A 15,853-nucleotide genomic window follows, 5' to 3' on the forward strand; every position below is an offset into this window, starting at 1 on the left:
CACCTATGGGGCTTAGAGCCCCTCATGCTCATTTGCATACGGTGCTTCATCCTGGTGGTAGATGCCCTTTAAGGCAGAGAGATAAGAGGACAGCAGTGTGAGGACATGTCCCCAGTGCACTCGGAGAAACAATCCTGGAATATAAATCCTGTCTCACAGTCCTGCTGCTACTAAAAACATACAGAAGTGTCTGATTACACCTCTCTCCAGGGATAGTATGTAAAACTGGCTGCTGATGGTTTCCCTTTAATATCCTAGATACAATAACATGTTGCAATTTATAAATCAGTGATTCAATAATCTTTTCTCTCTGCTCCAAGGTGACGGCGTCTCAGCTGTCAGCGTCCAGCAATAAATGCTCCATCCTGCTCCTGGCGGACAGTGAGAGTGACAGGGGCAGGTGGGTCGGGGCACTGAACGAGCTGCACCGGATCCTGAAGAAGAACAAGCTGAAAGACCGATCCGTCTATGTGCCCAAGGAGGCGTATGACAGCACGCTGCCGCTCATCAAGAACACGCAGTCCGCCTCCATTCTCGGTAAAGTTTAGGCGACATATTAGACACATCTCATGTACCAATCACATCACAGCTCCTGTGTGACCACACAGAAGCCTGGATCTGATTGGTTTCTCCTTTGATGGTACATTGACTGCGGTTTGAAATTCCTCTAATTCACTGTTATTAACAAAAATCCAGCATTTCACAGATATAATTCCAAGCTGTCTATCGGTCCTGGTGTTTACAATTTTGGTTGCCCCTGGATCCAACCGTAAATCTTCTGACTATGGTCGGATTCTTCTCATGAATAGCTTCTCCTGTCTGCACACCGCAGTGCTCTCTGTTTCCTGCTACTCCCCCCCCCCCCCCCCTGCATTCCTGCCAGCAAATGGCATGTGCAGAGACTAACTCTACAAGCTACAGACAGATAAGGGGAAGGAGGTATAGCAGAGCTGACTCAGTGTGTGTTATAGCTGAGATATAGCAGAGCTGAGAGTGTCATTGTGGGTTATATCCATATCATGGATTTCATCATCTCTGATCTGTCTCATTTCTTTTTACATCTGTCAGATACTAGTAAAATAAAATAAAGTGTAGATAAACCTGTACCCCGATAATCTAAGCACATTGTCAGCACACAGCATCTCACAGCACAAGAGGAATCATGAAGTGTTTGCTTAGAGTCCCCACTCACACTCAGCAATAACACTAAGTAACATTGCAATGTAAGGGATTAAAAAAATATCTTTATTGAGTAAACATCACTAGGGGATTGAAATTTGAGAATTTTCTTGAGCGGGCAAACCCATTTAAAAATGTTCGTTGTTATTGCAGATCACGAGAGGATAGCACTCGGAAACGAAGAGGGACTGTTTGTCGTGCACGTCACTAAAGATGGTAAGACAGCGACAAAATATTCCCATACAGTCAGCAGCTCCGTGTTACATCCAATCAACAGAGGTAACGAAAATGTTACAGAAAATCTTCCATCATGATAAACCAGGGACATTACTCATAGATCCAGGCACCGGGATTGTGGTATCTACTTATATTTGTTATCCATGGCCTCCTTCCTTCCAAAATCTATTTACAATTATGCTAATAATTTAGACGGTCTCCTGGGAGTGTTACCAGAGCCCCTTCATGCTGCAGCTTCATAGGCTGTTACACTGTGTGAAGATCCTGCAGCACTTCCCCCTCTCCCTGCCTGATGTAATCTTACACAATGGAGTGGGAAATGCTCCTGCACCGTGTAACAGCCCGTGAATGTACAGCAAGGAAGGACTCTGGTAACACCCCCATAGCCTGGATCTATTAGTAAGTGCCGCTGGTTTATCATGATGGATTCTGATGGTAGATTTCCTTTTACTACAATACGTCCTGCAAAACACAAGCCCTCGTACAGTAATAAAATGATTGATCTTGAATAGCGGAGAGGAAACAATTGGGTTTAGTAGGGGTTAATAAATCGGCTTTAAGGGGGTTTTCTCATCAAGATGAGGGATACTTGTCGGGGGTCTGATCAATGGGGCTTTGTTCCTGCTTGTTGACGGTTTCCCATAACAAGTAACCAATAGTAGAACATATTGAAACATAGTTAAATAAGTGAAACTGTATATCCAGATGTTACAGAATGCAGTATAGGGCTATGGAAGCCCCCCCATCCACATACTGACTGTTTCCTCTCCCCCCTTATTGTCCACAGAGATCATACGGGTGGGAGATAATAAGAAGGTCCACCAGGTGGAGCTCATCCCCCACGAGCAGCTGATCGCCGTCATATCGGGGAGGAACCGCCACGTCCGCCTCTATCCCACGGCCTCGCTGGACGGGAGGGAGACTGAGTTCTTCAAGCTTCCGGAGACTAAGGGCTGCCAGGGCATAGTGTCGGGTCAGGTGCGGCACGGGGCCCTCACCTGCCTGTGCGTGTCCATGAAGAGGCAGGTGCTCTGCTACGAACTGAACCAAAGCAAGACCCGCCACAAAAAGATCAAGGAGATCCAGGTCCCGGGTAACGTGCAGTGGATGGCCATCTTCAGCGAGCGCCTGTGCGTGGGCTACCAGTCCGGCTTCATCCGGTACCCACTACACGCCGAGGGCAGCCCCGCCAGCCTCCTCCACGCTGACGACCACACGCTCTCCTTCATCACGCAACAAGCCACGGACGCCATCTGTGCGGTGGAGATCTCCAGTAAGGAATACCTGCTGTGTTTTAGCAGCGTTGGGGTTTACGTGGACTGCCAGGGTCGGAGGTCGCGGCAGCAGGAGCTCATGTGGCCGGCGGTGCCATCGGCGTGCTGTAAGTGTCCGCTCATGTACAGGTGGAAGGTAACGCATAGACTGGCGCCTCCTGACCGTATTCTCTTTACAGGCTACAATGCCCCCTACCTCTCCGTGTACAGCGAGGGCGCGGTGGACGTCTACGATATCAATTCCATGGAGTGGATCCAGACCATTCCCCTAAAGAAGGTAACACGTCCCGCCACACTCCCCCAGCAGCAGGGGGCTCTGTCCTCCGAAAAGGGAGGAGCCTAGTGATATGCTGCCTCTCAGCCAATCAGGAGCTGTAAAGATAGCAGCAGGGAAACCATCAGCAGGTGTGACCATGTGACTGCTGACAGTCTTATCTATTGTCCCTGGATTTATATTCCAGGATTGGAATGGTGGGGGGTATCCTCACACTGATGTGCTCTGTGCTCTCTGCAGTGTCAGGGACTGTCCCTGGAGAGGTCTAATCATACTTCTATGAGTGTTGTTAGTAGCAGCAGGACTGTGATATATGGATTTATATTCCAGGATTGTATTGGAAGTGTGTCCTCACACTGCTGTGCTCTGTGCAGCCAGTGTCAGGTATTGTCTCTGGAGAGATGTGTAATCATACTTCTGTGTGTGTTGTTAGTAGCAGCAGGACTGTGATATATGGATTTATATTCCAGGATTGTACTGGAAGTGTGTCCTCACACTGCTGTTCTCTGTGCAACCAGTGTTAGGTATTGCCTCTGGAGAGATGTGTAATCATACTTCTGTGTTGTTAGTAGCAGCAGGACTGTGATATATGGATTTTTATTTTTTGGATTTCAGCTTCTCCAAGCTCACTGAAAGCGTGTCCTCACACTGCTGTGATATCTGCATTGTGTGTCCTCACACTGCTGTGATATCTGCATTGTGTGTCCTCACACTGCTGTGATATCTGCATTGTGTGTCCTCACACTGCTGTGATATCTGCATTGTGTGTCCTCACACTGCTGTGATATCTGCATTTAGTGTTTCCTCACACTGCTGTGATATCTGCATTGTGTGTCCTCACACTGCTGTGATATCTGCATAGTGTGTCCTCACACTGCTGTGATATCTGCATTGTGTGTCCTCACACTGCTGTGATATCTGCATTGTGTGTCCTCACACTGCTGTGATATCTGCATTTAGTGTGTCCTCACACTGCTGTGATATCTGCATTGTGTGTCCTCACACTGCTGTGATATCTGCATTGTGTGTCCTCACACTGCTGTGATATCTGCATTTAGTGTTTCCTCACACTGCTGTGATATCTGCATTGTGTGTCCTCACACTGCTGTGATATCTGCATTTAGTGTGTCCTCACACTGCTGTGATATCTGCATTGTGTGTCCTCACACTGCTGTGATATCTGCATTGTGTGTCCTCACACTGCTGTGATATCTGCATTGTGTGTCCTCACACTGCTGTGATATCTGCATTGTGTGTCCTCACACTGCTGTGATATCTGCATTGTGTGTCCTCACACTGCTGTGATATCTGCATTGTGTGTCCTCACACTGCTGTGATATCTGCATTGTGTGTCCTCACACTGCTGTGATATCTGCATTGTGTGTCCTCACACTGCTGTGATATCTGCATTGTGTGTGTCCTCACACTGCTGTGATATCTGCATTTAGTAGTTGCACAGCACATTGCAGGTTTGTGATGGATTCAGAGAAGCAAGACTGTTAAGCTCCTGGAAGCAGATGGTACAGAGCGCAGCAGTGTGAGAACACACTTTCGTTTACCTGGAGAAGCTACAATCCTGGAATATAAATCCATATATCACAGTCCTGCTGCTACTAACAGCTCTGATTACACATCTCTCCAGGGACAATATCTAACACAGAAGTCACAGAGCACAGCAGTGTGAGGTAACACCCCCAACTACACTAATAGAATATGCATCCAGATTTCACAGTCCTGCTGCTACTACTAACAACAACACAGAAAGGAATGATTACACAGATCTCAAGGTACAAAACCTAACACAGACACAGAGCTTGGAGCTGTGAAGAAGTTGCAATCCTGGTATATGAAAAATCCATAAAACAGGGAGTCACAGTGGAGCCGATTAATGCACAGAGCACAGAGCACAGAAGTGTGAGGACACGACTCCCAGTACAATCCTGGAATATAAATCCATATATCACAGTCCTGCTGCTACTAACAACATACACATAGATATGATTACACATCTCTCCAGGGATAATACCTACCACTGGCTGCAGTCTGTATGGTCACACCTGCTGACAGGTTCCCTTTTTGACCATATTCCCCATTTCCATCCTGACCCCCTTTGGTTGTGCTCTCAGGTGCGTCCTCTGAATGTAGAAGGGTCCCTCAATCTTCTGGGATTGGAGACAATCCGGCTCATATACTTCAAGAATAAAATGGCCGGTGAGTGAAATCTCCCTGCTGATTGTTTCTGTAGATAATGAGGAGGATTCCTAGAATTCTGTTATCCTGTATTCACTTTGCTACATTGTTGTCTCCAGAAGGGGACGAGCTGGTGGTTCCCGAGACGTCGGACAATAGTCGGAAGCAAATGGTGAGGAACATGAACAACAAGCGGAGGTATTCATTCCGGGTGCCGGAGGAGGAGAGGATGCAGCAGAGGAGGTACGAAACCACTGGAGGCCTCCCTGACCCCACCAGCAATCCCGTACCCCAGCACCAAGATCAGTGGGGTCACCTGCTGCAAGATCATAGGGGGCAGGGTAACGGGACTGAGCATTTATAGGAACAAAATATTACCTATTAGTTTTTGTTCCAATTTTGAGTTACATGCTGTATTATACTCCAGAGCTGCACTCACTATTCTGCTGCTGGTGCAGTCACTGTGTACATACATGACATTACTTATCCTGTACTGATCCTGAGTTACATCCTGTATTATACTCCAGAGCTGCACTCACTATTCTGCTGCTGGTGCAGTCACTGTGTACATACATGACATTACTTATCCTGTACTGATCCTGAGTTACATCCTGTATTATACCCCAGAGCTGCACTCACTATTCTGCTGCTGGTGCAGTCACTGTGTACATACATGACATTACTTATCCTGTACTGATCCTGAGTTACATCCTGTATTATACCCCAGAGCTGCACTCACTATTCTACTGCTGGTGCAGTCACTGTGTACATACATGACATTACTTATCCTGTACTGATCCCGGGTTACATCCTGTATTATACCCCAGAGCTGCACTCACTATTCTACTGCTGGTGCAGTCACTGTGTACATACATGACATTACTTATCCTGTACTGATCCTGAGTTACATCCTGTATTATACCCCAGAGCTGCACTCACTATTCTGCTGCTGGTGCAGTCACTGTGTACATGCATGACATTACTTATCCTGTACTGATCCTGAGTTATATCCTGTATTATACCCTAGAGCTGCACTCACTATTCTGCTGCTGGTGCAGTCACTGTGTACATACATGACATTACTTTTCCTGTACTGATCCTGAGTTACATCCTGTATTATACCCCAGAGCTGCACTCACTATTCTGCTGCTGGTGCAGTCACTGTGTACATACATGACAATACTTATCCTGTACTGATCCTGAGTTACATCCTGTATTATACCCCAGAGCTGTACTCACTATTCTGCTGCTGGTGCAGTCACTGTGTACATACATGACATTACTTATCCTGTACTGATCCTGAGTTACATCCTGTATTATACTCCGGAGCTGCGCTCACTATTCTGCTGCTGGTGCAGTCACTGTGTACATACATGACATTACTTATCCTGTACTGATCATGAGATACATCCTGTATTATACCCCAGAGCTGCACTCACTATTCTGCTGCAGGTGCAGTCACTGTGTACATACATGACATTACTTATCCTGTACTGATCCTGAGTTACATCCTGTATTATACTCCAGAGCTGCACTCACTATTCTGCTGCTGGTGCAGTCACTGTGTACATACATGACATTACTTATCCTGTACTGATCCTGAGTTACATCCTGTATTATACTCCAGAGCTGCACTCACTATTCTGCTGCTGGTGCAGTCACTGTGTACATACATGACATTACTTATCCTGTACTGATCCTGAGTTACATCCTGTATTATACTCCAGAGCTGCACTCACTATTCTGCTGCTGGTGCAGTCACTGTGTACATACATGACATTACTTATCCTGTACTGATCCTGAGTTACATCCTGTATTATACTCCAGAGCTGCACTCACTATTCTGCTGCTGGTGCAGTCACTGTGTACATGTTTCTGTCTTGCAGGGAGATGCTACGAGACCCAGAAATGAGGAACAAACTAATTTCCAACCCGACAAACTTCAACCACATAGCACACATGGGGCCTGGAGATGGGATCCAGATTCTGAAGGATCTTCCCATGGTGAGGGATTACGCAGTGGGCGGAGTCTGCTGAGAACGCTTTGTATTTCTTCTTCTGGGATATAAATGCACATCTGTAACATAAAGTTATATTCAAAATGGCAAAGAATGTGCTGAAACCAGATGTTGGGTTTGTGGGCTGTGATTGGCATCCATCTAAAATGGACATTTGGGAGGAGCCTGAGAAGGATTGTGTCTATCCTCCACCAATCAGCAATCCCTGCCTTGTTATTGGCTGATAGACTCGGCCTCAGATCCTTATGTTAACTTTTTGTGGGGGTGTAGAAAGTCCAGTAACATAGTGATAAGTCAGCGACTACTTACCTCAGTGACATCGGCTGATCCCTAGATAAGTGTCTCCTCCTCATCACCCGCTATCTGGGGTCATCCGCCCCCATTCTGTGTCGTCACATCGAAAAGTTCTGCAACTTTCTAACACTTTGCATCTCTATTTTTTAAGATTTCTCCTTGCTGTCAGTAGGTGGACGCTCAGGTTATAACTTCCTACAGCTGAGGGTTTGTTACAGTTGTATCCGGTCTTGTGCATACACTTTGCAGGATAATATGTGTTTTACGTTGCAGCTATAGCGTGTGAACAGATGCTGGGCGAAAGAAGCTGCACTGATACATTGTAACAAACCCTCAGGACAAGGCGGTGGCTGCTGGTTGTTACTGGTGACACTAGAGCCTCCTCGGCACTGATTGTGTCTTCTTGTGTCTTTTTACTAGTCCAGGTCCCCTAATCCATCCCCCCTCCGCCATCACTCCGGCCTGATCTCCACTCCAAGCAACTTTGAGCACGTCTATCACATGACTGCAAACTCTGCCGAAAACTTTCTGTCCTCCGATCCCGTACACCCCACCACCTCCTCCTACTCCTCCCCGTCTCTCAGCACTACCCCTGGCTCTCACAGGGTATGCACAGCCGAGCCCCTACTAACCTGTGTGGTGTGCCTGCCTCCATGTCACCGCTGTCTATGGCTCCATGTCACTGCTCCATGCTCCATCATGTGTCTCCATCACTGCCCCGCCCCATCACTGCTCCTCCCAGTTCCTGCTCATTGCCCCTCCCAGTCACTGCTCCTCCCAGTCACTGCCCCGCCCCATCACTGCTCCTCCTAGTTTCTGCTCATTACCCCTCCCAGTCACTGCTCCTCCCAGTCACTGCCCCGCCCCGTCACTGCTCCTCCTAGTTTCTGCTCATTACCCCTCCCAGTCACTGCTCCTCCTAGTTTCTGCTCATTACCCCTCCCAGTCACTGCTCCTCCTAGTTCCTGCTCATTGCCCCTCCCAGTCACTGCTCCTCCAAGTCACTGCCCCGCCCCGTCACTGCTCCTCCTAGTTTCTGCTCATTACCCCTCCCAGTCACTGCTCCTCCCAGTTCCTGCTCATTGCCCCTCCCAGTCACTGCTCCTCCCAGTCACTGCCCCGCTCAGTCACTGCCCCGCCCCGTCACTTCTCCTCCCAGTTCCTGCTCATTGCCCCTCCCAGTCACTGCTCCTCCAAGTCACTGCCCCGCCCCGTCACTGCTCCTCCTAGTTTCTGCTCATTACCCCTCCCAGTCACTGCTCCTCCCAGTTCCTGCTCATTGCCCCTCCCAGTCACTGCCCCGCTCAGTCACTGCCCTGCCCCCGTCACTGCTCCTCCTAGTTTCTACTCATTACCCCTCCTAGTCACTGCTTTTCACTCCTCCCAGTCAGTGCCCCTCCCAGTTACTGCTCCTCCCAGTCACTGCTCCACCCAGTTCCTGCTCCACCCAGTTCCTGCTTATTACCCCTCCCAGTTACTGCTCCTTAGTCCTACCAATCACTGCCCTTCCCAGTCACTGCTCCACCCAGTCACTGACTGGGAAGGGCACTGATTGGTAGGAGTCAGTAACAGTAACTGGGAGGGGTAATGATCAGTGACAGGGAGACGCAGGAACTGGGAGGAGCAGTGACTGGGAGGGGTAATGAGCAGGAACTTGGTGGATGGTTCCATACCCCATTGCTCATTACCCCTTTCCAGTTACTGCTCCTCACTCCTCCCAATCAGTGCCCTTCCCAGTCACTGCTCCTCCCAGTTCCTGCTCATTAGCCCTGCCAGTTATTGCTTCTCCCTGTCACTGCCCTTCCCAGTCACTGCCCCGCCCAGTCACTGCCCTTCCCAGTCTATGTCCCGCCCGGTCACTGCCCTTCCCAGTCTATGCCCCGCCCGGTCACTGCCCTTCCCAGTCTATGCCCCGCCCAGTCACTGCCCTTCCCAGTCTATGCCCCGCCCAGTCACTGCCCTTCCCAGTCTATGCTTCTCCCAGTTCCTGCTCATTACCCCTCCCAGTCACTGCTCCTCCCAGTTTCTGCTCATTATCCCTCCCAGTTCCTGCTTCTCCCTGTCACTGCTCCTCCCAGTTCCTGCTCATTATCCCTCACAGTTACTGCTCCTCCCAGTTACTGTTCCTCAATCCTCCCAATCACTGCTCCTCCCAGTTATTGCTCCTCCCAGTTATTGCTCCTCACTTTTCCCAGTCACTGCTCCTTCCTTAACCCTCCCAGTTACTCTTCTTCTATCCTCCTAGTAACTTCTCCTCCTAGTTAGTTACGTCTCTTCCAAGTCACTTATTTCAGTCACTTCTCCTCATCCCTCACTGTTAAAGCTCTTTGCTCCTCCCAGTTACTGCTCCTCCCAGTCACCTCTCCTCTTAGTTATTGCTCCTCAAAATCACCTCTCCTCTTAGTTACTGCTCCTCCCAGTCACTTCTCCTCTTAGTTACTCCTCCTCCCAGTCACCTCTCCTCTTAGTTACTGCTCCTCCCAGTCACCTCTCCTCTTAGTTACTGCTCCTCCCAGTCACCTCTCCTCTTAGTTACTGCTCCTCCCAGTCACCTCTCCTCTTAGTTATTGCTCCTCCCAGTCACCTCTCCTCTTAGTTATTGCTCCTCTCAGTTATTGCTCCTCCCAGTTACGGCTCCTCCCAGTCACCTCTCCTCTTAGTTATTGCTCCTCACAATCACCTCTCCTCTTAGTTACTGCTCCTCCCAGTTACGGCTCCTCCCAGTCACCTCTCCTCTTAGTTATTGCTCCTCCCAGTCACCTCTCCTCTTAGTTATTGCTCCTCTTAGTTATTGCTCCTCACAATCACCTCTCCTCTTAGTTACTGCTCCTCCCAGTCACTTCTCCTCTTAGTTACTGCTCCTCCCAGACACCTCTCCTCTTAGTTACTGCTCCTCCCAGTCACCTCTCCTCTTAGTTATTGCTCCTCCCAGTCACCACTCCTCTTAGTTACTGCTCCTCCCAGTCACCTCTCCTCTTAGTTACTGCTCCTCCAAGTCACCTCTCCTCTTAGTTATTGCTCCTCTTAGTTATTGCTCCTCACAATCACCTCTCCTCTTAGTTATTGCTCCTCTTGGTTATTGCTCCTCCCAGACACCTCTCCTCTTAGTTACTGCTCCTCCCAGTCACCTCTCCTCTTAGTTATTGCTCCTCCCAGTCACCACTCCTCTTAGTTACTGCTCCTCCCAGTCACCTCTCCTCTTAGTTACTGCTCCTCCAAGTCACCTCTCCTCTTAGTTATTGCTCCTCCCAGTCACCTCTCCTCTTAGTTATTGCTCCTCTCAGTTATTGCTCCTCCCAGTCACCTCTCCTCTTAGTTACTGCTCCTCCCAGTCACCACTCCTCTTAGTTACTGCTCCTCCCAGTCACCTCTCCTCTTAGTTATTGCTCCTCCCAGTCACTTCTCCTCTTAGTTATTGCTCCTCCCAGTTATTGCTCCTCCCAGTTACGGCTCCTCCCAGTCACCTCTCCTCTTAGTTATTGCTCCTCCCAGTCACCACTCCTCTTAGTTATTGCTCCTCCCAGTTACCACTCCTCTTAGTTATTGCTCCTCCCAGTTACGGCTCCTCCCAGTCACCTCTCCTCCCAGTTACGGCTCCTCCCAGTTACTGCTCCTCCCAGTCACCACTCCTCTTAGTTATTGCTCCTCCCAGTCACCACTCCTCTTAGTTATTGCTCCTCCCAGTCACCACTCCTCTTAGTTATTGCTCCTCCCAGTCACGTCTCTTCTTAGTTATTGCTCCTCCCAGTGATTGCTCCTCCCCCCTGTGCATTCCTTCCTCTCCTGCCTCCACCTGCTTTGTCTTCCCCCATTGTTTGCCGGCTGTGGGGCTGATGCTGTGATACCTGTGCTGCCCCCATCAGGGCCCTGTGGTAACTGCAGGTCCGTGTTTCCTGCTCCCCAGTCCCTAACATAAGGTTCCAGTCCTCCTACAGATGTGTAGAGGGGGATGCGCTCTCTGACCCCTCTCCTAGCTCTCCGGGGTCACCATGGTTCATCCTGTGACATAGAAGGGTCATGGAGCGTCCGCCATGTCATCCCACCATTGATCCATGATGTGTCCCGCGTGACGTGGTGTCTGGATTGTCTGGCGGAGCTTCTTGTCTGCTGCCGGTTTATGGCGTCTGGTTTTCCTGCGGTTTCTGGGTCTCACTTCTATCCTCCATGTAATAACGCCCCCTCTCTGCCCCGCACAGAATCTGCGGCCCCAGGACAGTCGGAGCATGTTCAGCGGCTCGGTCAGTATTCCGTCAATCACAAAGTCACGGGGGGAGCCCGGCCGGTCCATGAGCGCCAGCAGCGGCCTGGGGGCACGTAAGTAACGTCACTGCACAATCGCCCAATATAAGAACCCCCAGCATAGACATAGAGGGGAAATACTGCCTGCAGCCACCAGGGGGCACTCACTGCTCGCTGTATGTACATCACAAGCTCCTGTGCTCCCCCTGGTGGTGGCTGCAGGCGGTAACAATCCAGTACATGGGACCCGGACCGTCCATTGCTCAGCTTTCTTACATTGCAGGGTCGTCACAGAACGGCAGCGCTTTACGGCGGGAATTTTCCGGAGGTAGCTACAGCGCCAAGAGGCAGCCAATGACATCGCCATCCGATGGATCCTTGTCTTCTGGAGGACCCGACCAAGGAAGTGACGCGCCAGCTCAAGACTACGGGCGAGAGGTGAGACCAGTCCCAGAAGCAACTTTGGATGCGACTAGAGAATTCACTGTACTCTAGTCACATTCAAAGCTGCATCCTGGAAGCTGTTCGCTTGCATGAAATCACTGCTCCCCTGCTGGCTCATTGTGGGAGATGTAGCAGAGCACTTACATGTTAGGTTAGTCTTCTGACACAGCAGCTCACCCTAGATCTTGGTGCAGATTCGCAGCTCTGGATGTGACTAGAGGAGACTAATATCTGTTATTTATTTTTTTTTTTTTAATTGATTCTCAGGATTCGGATTCCCCAAGACATTCAACAGCCTCAAATAGCTCGAACCTAAGCAGCCCCCCGAGCCCGGTGTCCCCCCACAAGACCAAGAGCAGCTCCTTAGAGAGCTCGGACCACGTCAGCTGGGACGCATGAACATGGCCGCCTCCCCCACCGCCTGCCGATCCTGGACTGGTCAGGACGGGCTAACAGGATGCTCTACCCACCATCGCGGCACCACATTGCCCCCCACCGGCGAGCAGCGCTTCCGCGGACAAAGACGCCACGTGATTGGATCGGCTGCTTCTCACACGGTTTGTATGGCGGCAATGAATGGTGGACACAGGATGGAACCATTATGGAGGATCCGAGGGGGGTGGTAGTGTGTGCGCCCCTCCCCCCCCGCGCAGGAGGACATGTGACCACACCCCTCCCCCAGCCGCCAGCTCACGCCTCATCGATAACGTATTTTACTACAAAGCAGAGTTTAATCTAATAGTACATCGCTATGTGTATATATAAGGACGGAGTATTAGAGGAATATTTAAGAGAGATTCTGGCATTTTTAACGATTTGCGTTCATCATTAACGGAACGGACTCCGTACAATCACGTAATCTTCACGGTTTTTATTTTGGGCTTCACGCCGTCAGTCACTTTTTTGGTTTTTCCCACCGCCGCCCCGAGGCGTCACTCTTCACCCGTGTTCACCATTCCACACAAATCTTTGATTTCTCAGGAAATTACGTTGTTTGCCGCCTCCCTATTATCTGACCTCTGCTGACCCCGGGATGTGACCCTCAGATACGGATACGGATTACAGTGAATAACTTGTAAAAGGTTGTATGCAGAGCTGGCGCATGGTTGCAGTACTCACTTTCAGCCACTAGATGTCACTGTAGTATCTGTGTGGTCACCTGTGGAGGGACAGTGACACCTGCTGGCTGAGAAGTGGAAGCACATGCGAAGTTTTTATGAATCCCTTAAAGGGGAAGGTTTTATATTTTATCAGGAGGGGAGAATTACACCACAATTAGGCTTTTATTATTTGAAGTACTAAACCACGTGGATGATGACACGAGCAGAAAGACCACTGTCGTTGACATTTGACAAGGGGGCGGCGGCATAGAGGGAATTGTCCACTAGATACAATCTGAGACTGTCGGAGGATTATTATGAAGCTGCTGATGAATTGTGAGTTCCACTATTATTAATAAACACACAGAAAAAAAAAAATTAGTTACAAATTGGATCCATGACGAGAGATCTGCAGGGACCCGGTGGCCGAAGAACCGGTTCTGTTAGCCCAGATGTGGTGTGAAATATATAAATCTGCAGTTCTGACTATTGACCACTAGGTGGCGCCTCAGCAGCATTCCTGTGCCTATAATATACCAAAGGGCATTTAATGGTGTCCTCCGCGCTGAGCGGCCTCATGACATCACCTTTAAGGCCGGAGGGGGGGAAAAGGAAACAATTAAAACTTAGTATTTTCCTGTAAAGCAGGATCAGGCCCCGCCCCCTTGTGCATGCCCCTCCCACCCATTGTATTTTCCTTCCATCTGCTTTGTTTGTATTTATTTATTTATTATCAGTTTTTTTTATTGTCACCCCCCCCTCCTCCCCCCACAAAGTATTCAGAAGCTCCGCCCCCTTCGCGTTGTATAAATCCACGTATTGTGCTTCGCGCAATCTCTGCAAAATAATATTTTTTTTTCCCTCCTCCTCCTCCTCTTTTTGTTTGTTACAACCGAGATGTCATTTTATCTGTTAATATAATATTTATAATCACGATGCTGGGATTTTTTGTTTTTACAATTAATGCTATACAAAAAAAAAAAGTTTGAAAATTAAAAAAAAAACACAAATAAAAAAAATGAGCGTTTGCTGGTTTTATTCCGACAGTGAGAACGGTCACAGCGCTGAATGTTGTGTAGTGGCAGGACTCGGTATCGCAGCTCAATGTTCCGGAGGATGGAAACCATCAGCAGGCAGGAACCAGACTGACCACGACCTTGAGAATGTTAGTCACCAGATTCCGCCCCCCCCCCTCCTGCTGCTGATAAAGGGTTACCAGTCATCCCCATATCACCTAAAATTAGCTGCCAGTGGGACCCTGTACCTTAATTACTGCCATTTTTCTGATATGCAAATTAGCTTTCCTGACTCATGTGTCCTGGCTGTGACTCTTCTCTCTCTCAGGCTGGCAGTGAGCCACGCCCCCTCATTCTGACTGACAGCTCTGTTTCTTTTCAAACCCCTGCTCTGCCTCCTTGTAATTAGGGACCGTCTGCTAATATTCAACTACAGACATATAGAGCTCTATGTACAGATGGGAAATATTGGGTAGTTTTTTTTTTTACACAGTGCCTTGTGTTCCATTCATGACATGTGACCAGTGACATCATTGCAGGTCCTTTAGCCTCCAAACATTACCAAACTGTACCCATACCTCCGAAGCGTCCTGGATTTGGAGGGACAGTCCCAGTTTTTGAGCACTGTCCACCACCATCACAGGAGGCTCTGAGGTGGTCCTGGGCTGACCCTCTGTCCCCCACATTAGAGCTGCAGAGTAGCCAAAGCATCAGGGGCAGGAGGAGGCAGGACCAGCCCCTGCCACCTCCTACATGATGTCTGCATGAGTCATGTGAGGATCGAGCTCCACCCCTTGGCCAGCCCCACCCCCTCATTACAGTATAAGCCCAGGGGAAGTGCAAGTGACTGCAGCGGGGGAACAAGGGAAGGTGAGAAATTATTTCTTGTTTATTACCCATAGGAGGCCACAGGACAAAGATAGAGGCTGGCCCAGGATAGAGGACAGGGGGCCACACCATGTGAGGAGGGGTGGGGGTACAGAAATTATTATGTAAAAGTTTGGGCAGATAAATATATTTGGTTTTCCACTTTGAGGATAAAATTAAGGAGGTGTTGGCCACATTAAGGATGATATTACACTATGATTGTGGTTTATAAAGAGGGGAGGGACACTTGTCCTTTCTCTTGCCCAAAAGTTAGGAGGTATCCTGTACCCCATGTGATCACATAAAATCACAGCAACCTCCACGGAGGATGAGTAGGAGTCCATTGAGTCTTTCATGTGATCACGTACATGGTGGACAGTTTGCTAATGTTTGCAGGCTAAAGAACCCGAGATGTTATTCTGGTCACATGTCATGAACTGCTGAATAGTAAGGAATCAAAAGGAATGAGGAAGAGTAGATGGGAGGGGCCGACCAGGACACGCCCATCTGATGCCAGGTAATATATGATAAAAGGCGATTTATGTGGATGGGAGGGAAACCATTTTTAGCTTAAAGAAGTTCAGTCAGTTATTAGAGCTCTATAGGAACCGGTCACTGGATGTGTATGTGCAAATGTGCTGACAGGTTCCCTTTAACTTGAAATAGAAAGCCAACACTCCAGAGCTGCACTCACTATTCTGCTGCTGGTGCAGTCACTGTG

General features: G+C 49.0%; 1 protein-coding gene across 7 annotated transcripts in view; it reads left to right on the forward strand.

Moving 5' to 3' along the window:
• CDC42BPA (CDC42 binding protein kinase alpha) overlaps positions 1–13,684 on the forward strand; it is a 148,050-nt gene extending 134,366 nt beyond the window's left edge. For 4 of the 7 annotated variants that reach the window (XM_072139995.1, XM_072139997.1, XM_072139998.1 and 1 more), the window contains 11 exons: positions 321–537; positions 1,333–1,395; positions 2,204–2,797; positions 2,870–2,967; positions 5,091–5,175; positions 5,274–5,397; positions 7,041–7,158; positions 7,887–8,072; positions 11,663–11,780; positions 11,989–12,143; positions 12,417–13,684. In XM_072139995.1, the coding sequence (XP_071996096.1) occupies positions 321–537; positions 1,333–1,395; positions 2,204–2,797; positions 2,870–2,967; positions 5,091–5,175; positions 5,274–5,397; positions 7,041–7,158; positions 7,887–8,072; positions 11,663–11,780; positions 11,989–12,143; positions 12,417–12,548 (1,890 nt within the window). In that variant the 3' untranslated portion in view covers positions 12,549–13,684. Of the gene's footprint in view, positions 1–320; positions 538–1,332; positions 1,396–2,203; positions 2,798–2,869; positions 2,968–5,090; positions 5,176–5,273; positions 5,398–7,040; positions 7,159–7,886; positions 8,073–11,662; positions 11,781–11,988; positions 12,144–12,416 lie in introns of those variants that run through there. The other 3 variants (XM_072139999.1, XM_072140000.1, XM_072140001.1) reach the window with 2 other exon arrangements.
• Positions 13,685–15,853: the final 2,169 nt, after the last annotated feature.

Source organism: Engystomops pustulosus, chromosome 3, assembly GCF_040894005.1.
Source record: "Engystomops pustulosus chromosome 3, aEngPut4.maternal, whole genome shotgun sequence".
Classification (NCBI taxonomy): domain Eukaryota; kingdom Metazoa; phylum Chordata; class Amphibia; order Anura; family Leptodactylidae; genus Engystomops; species Engystomops pustulosus.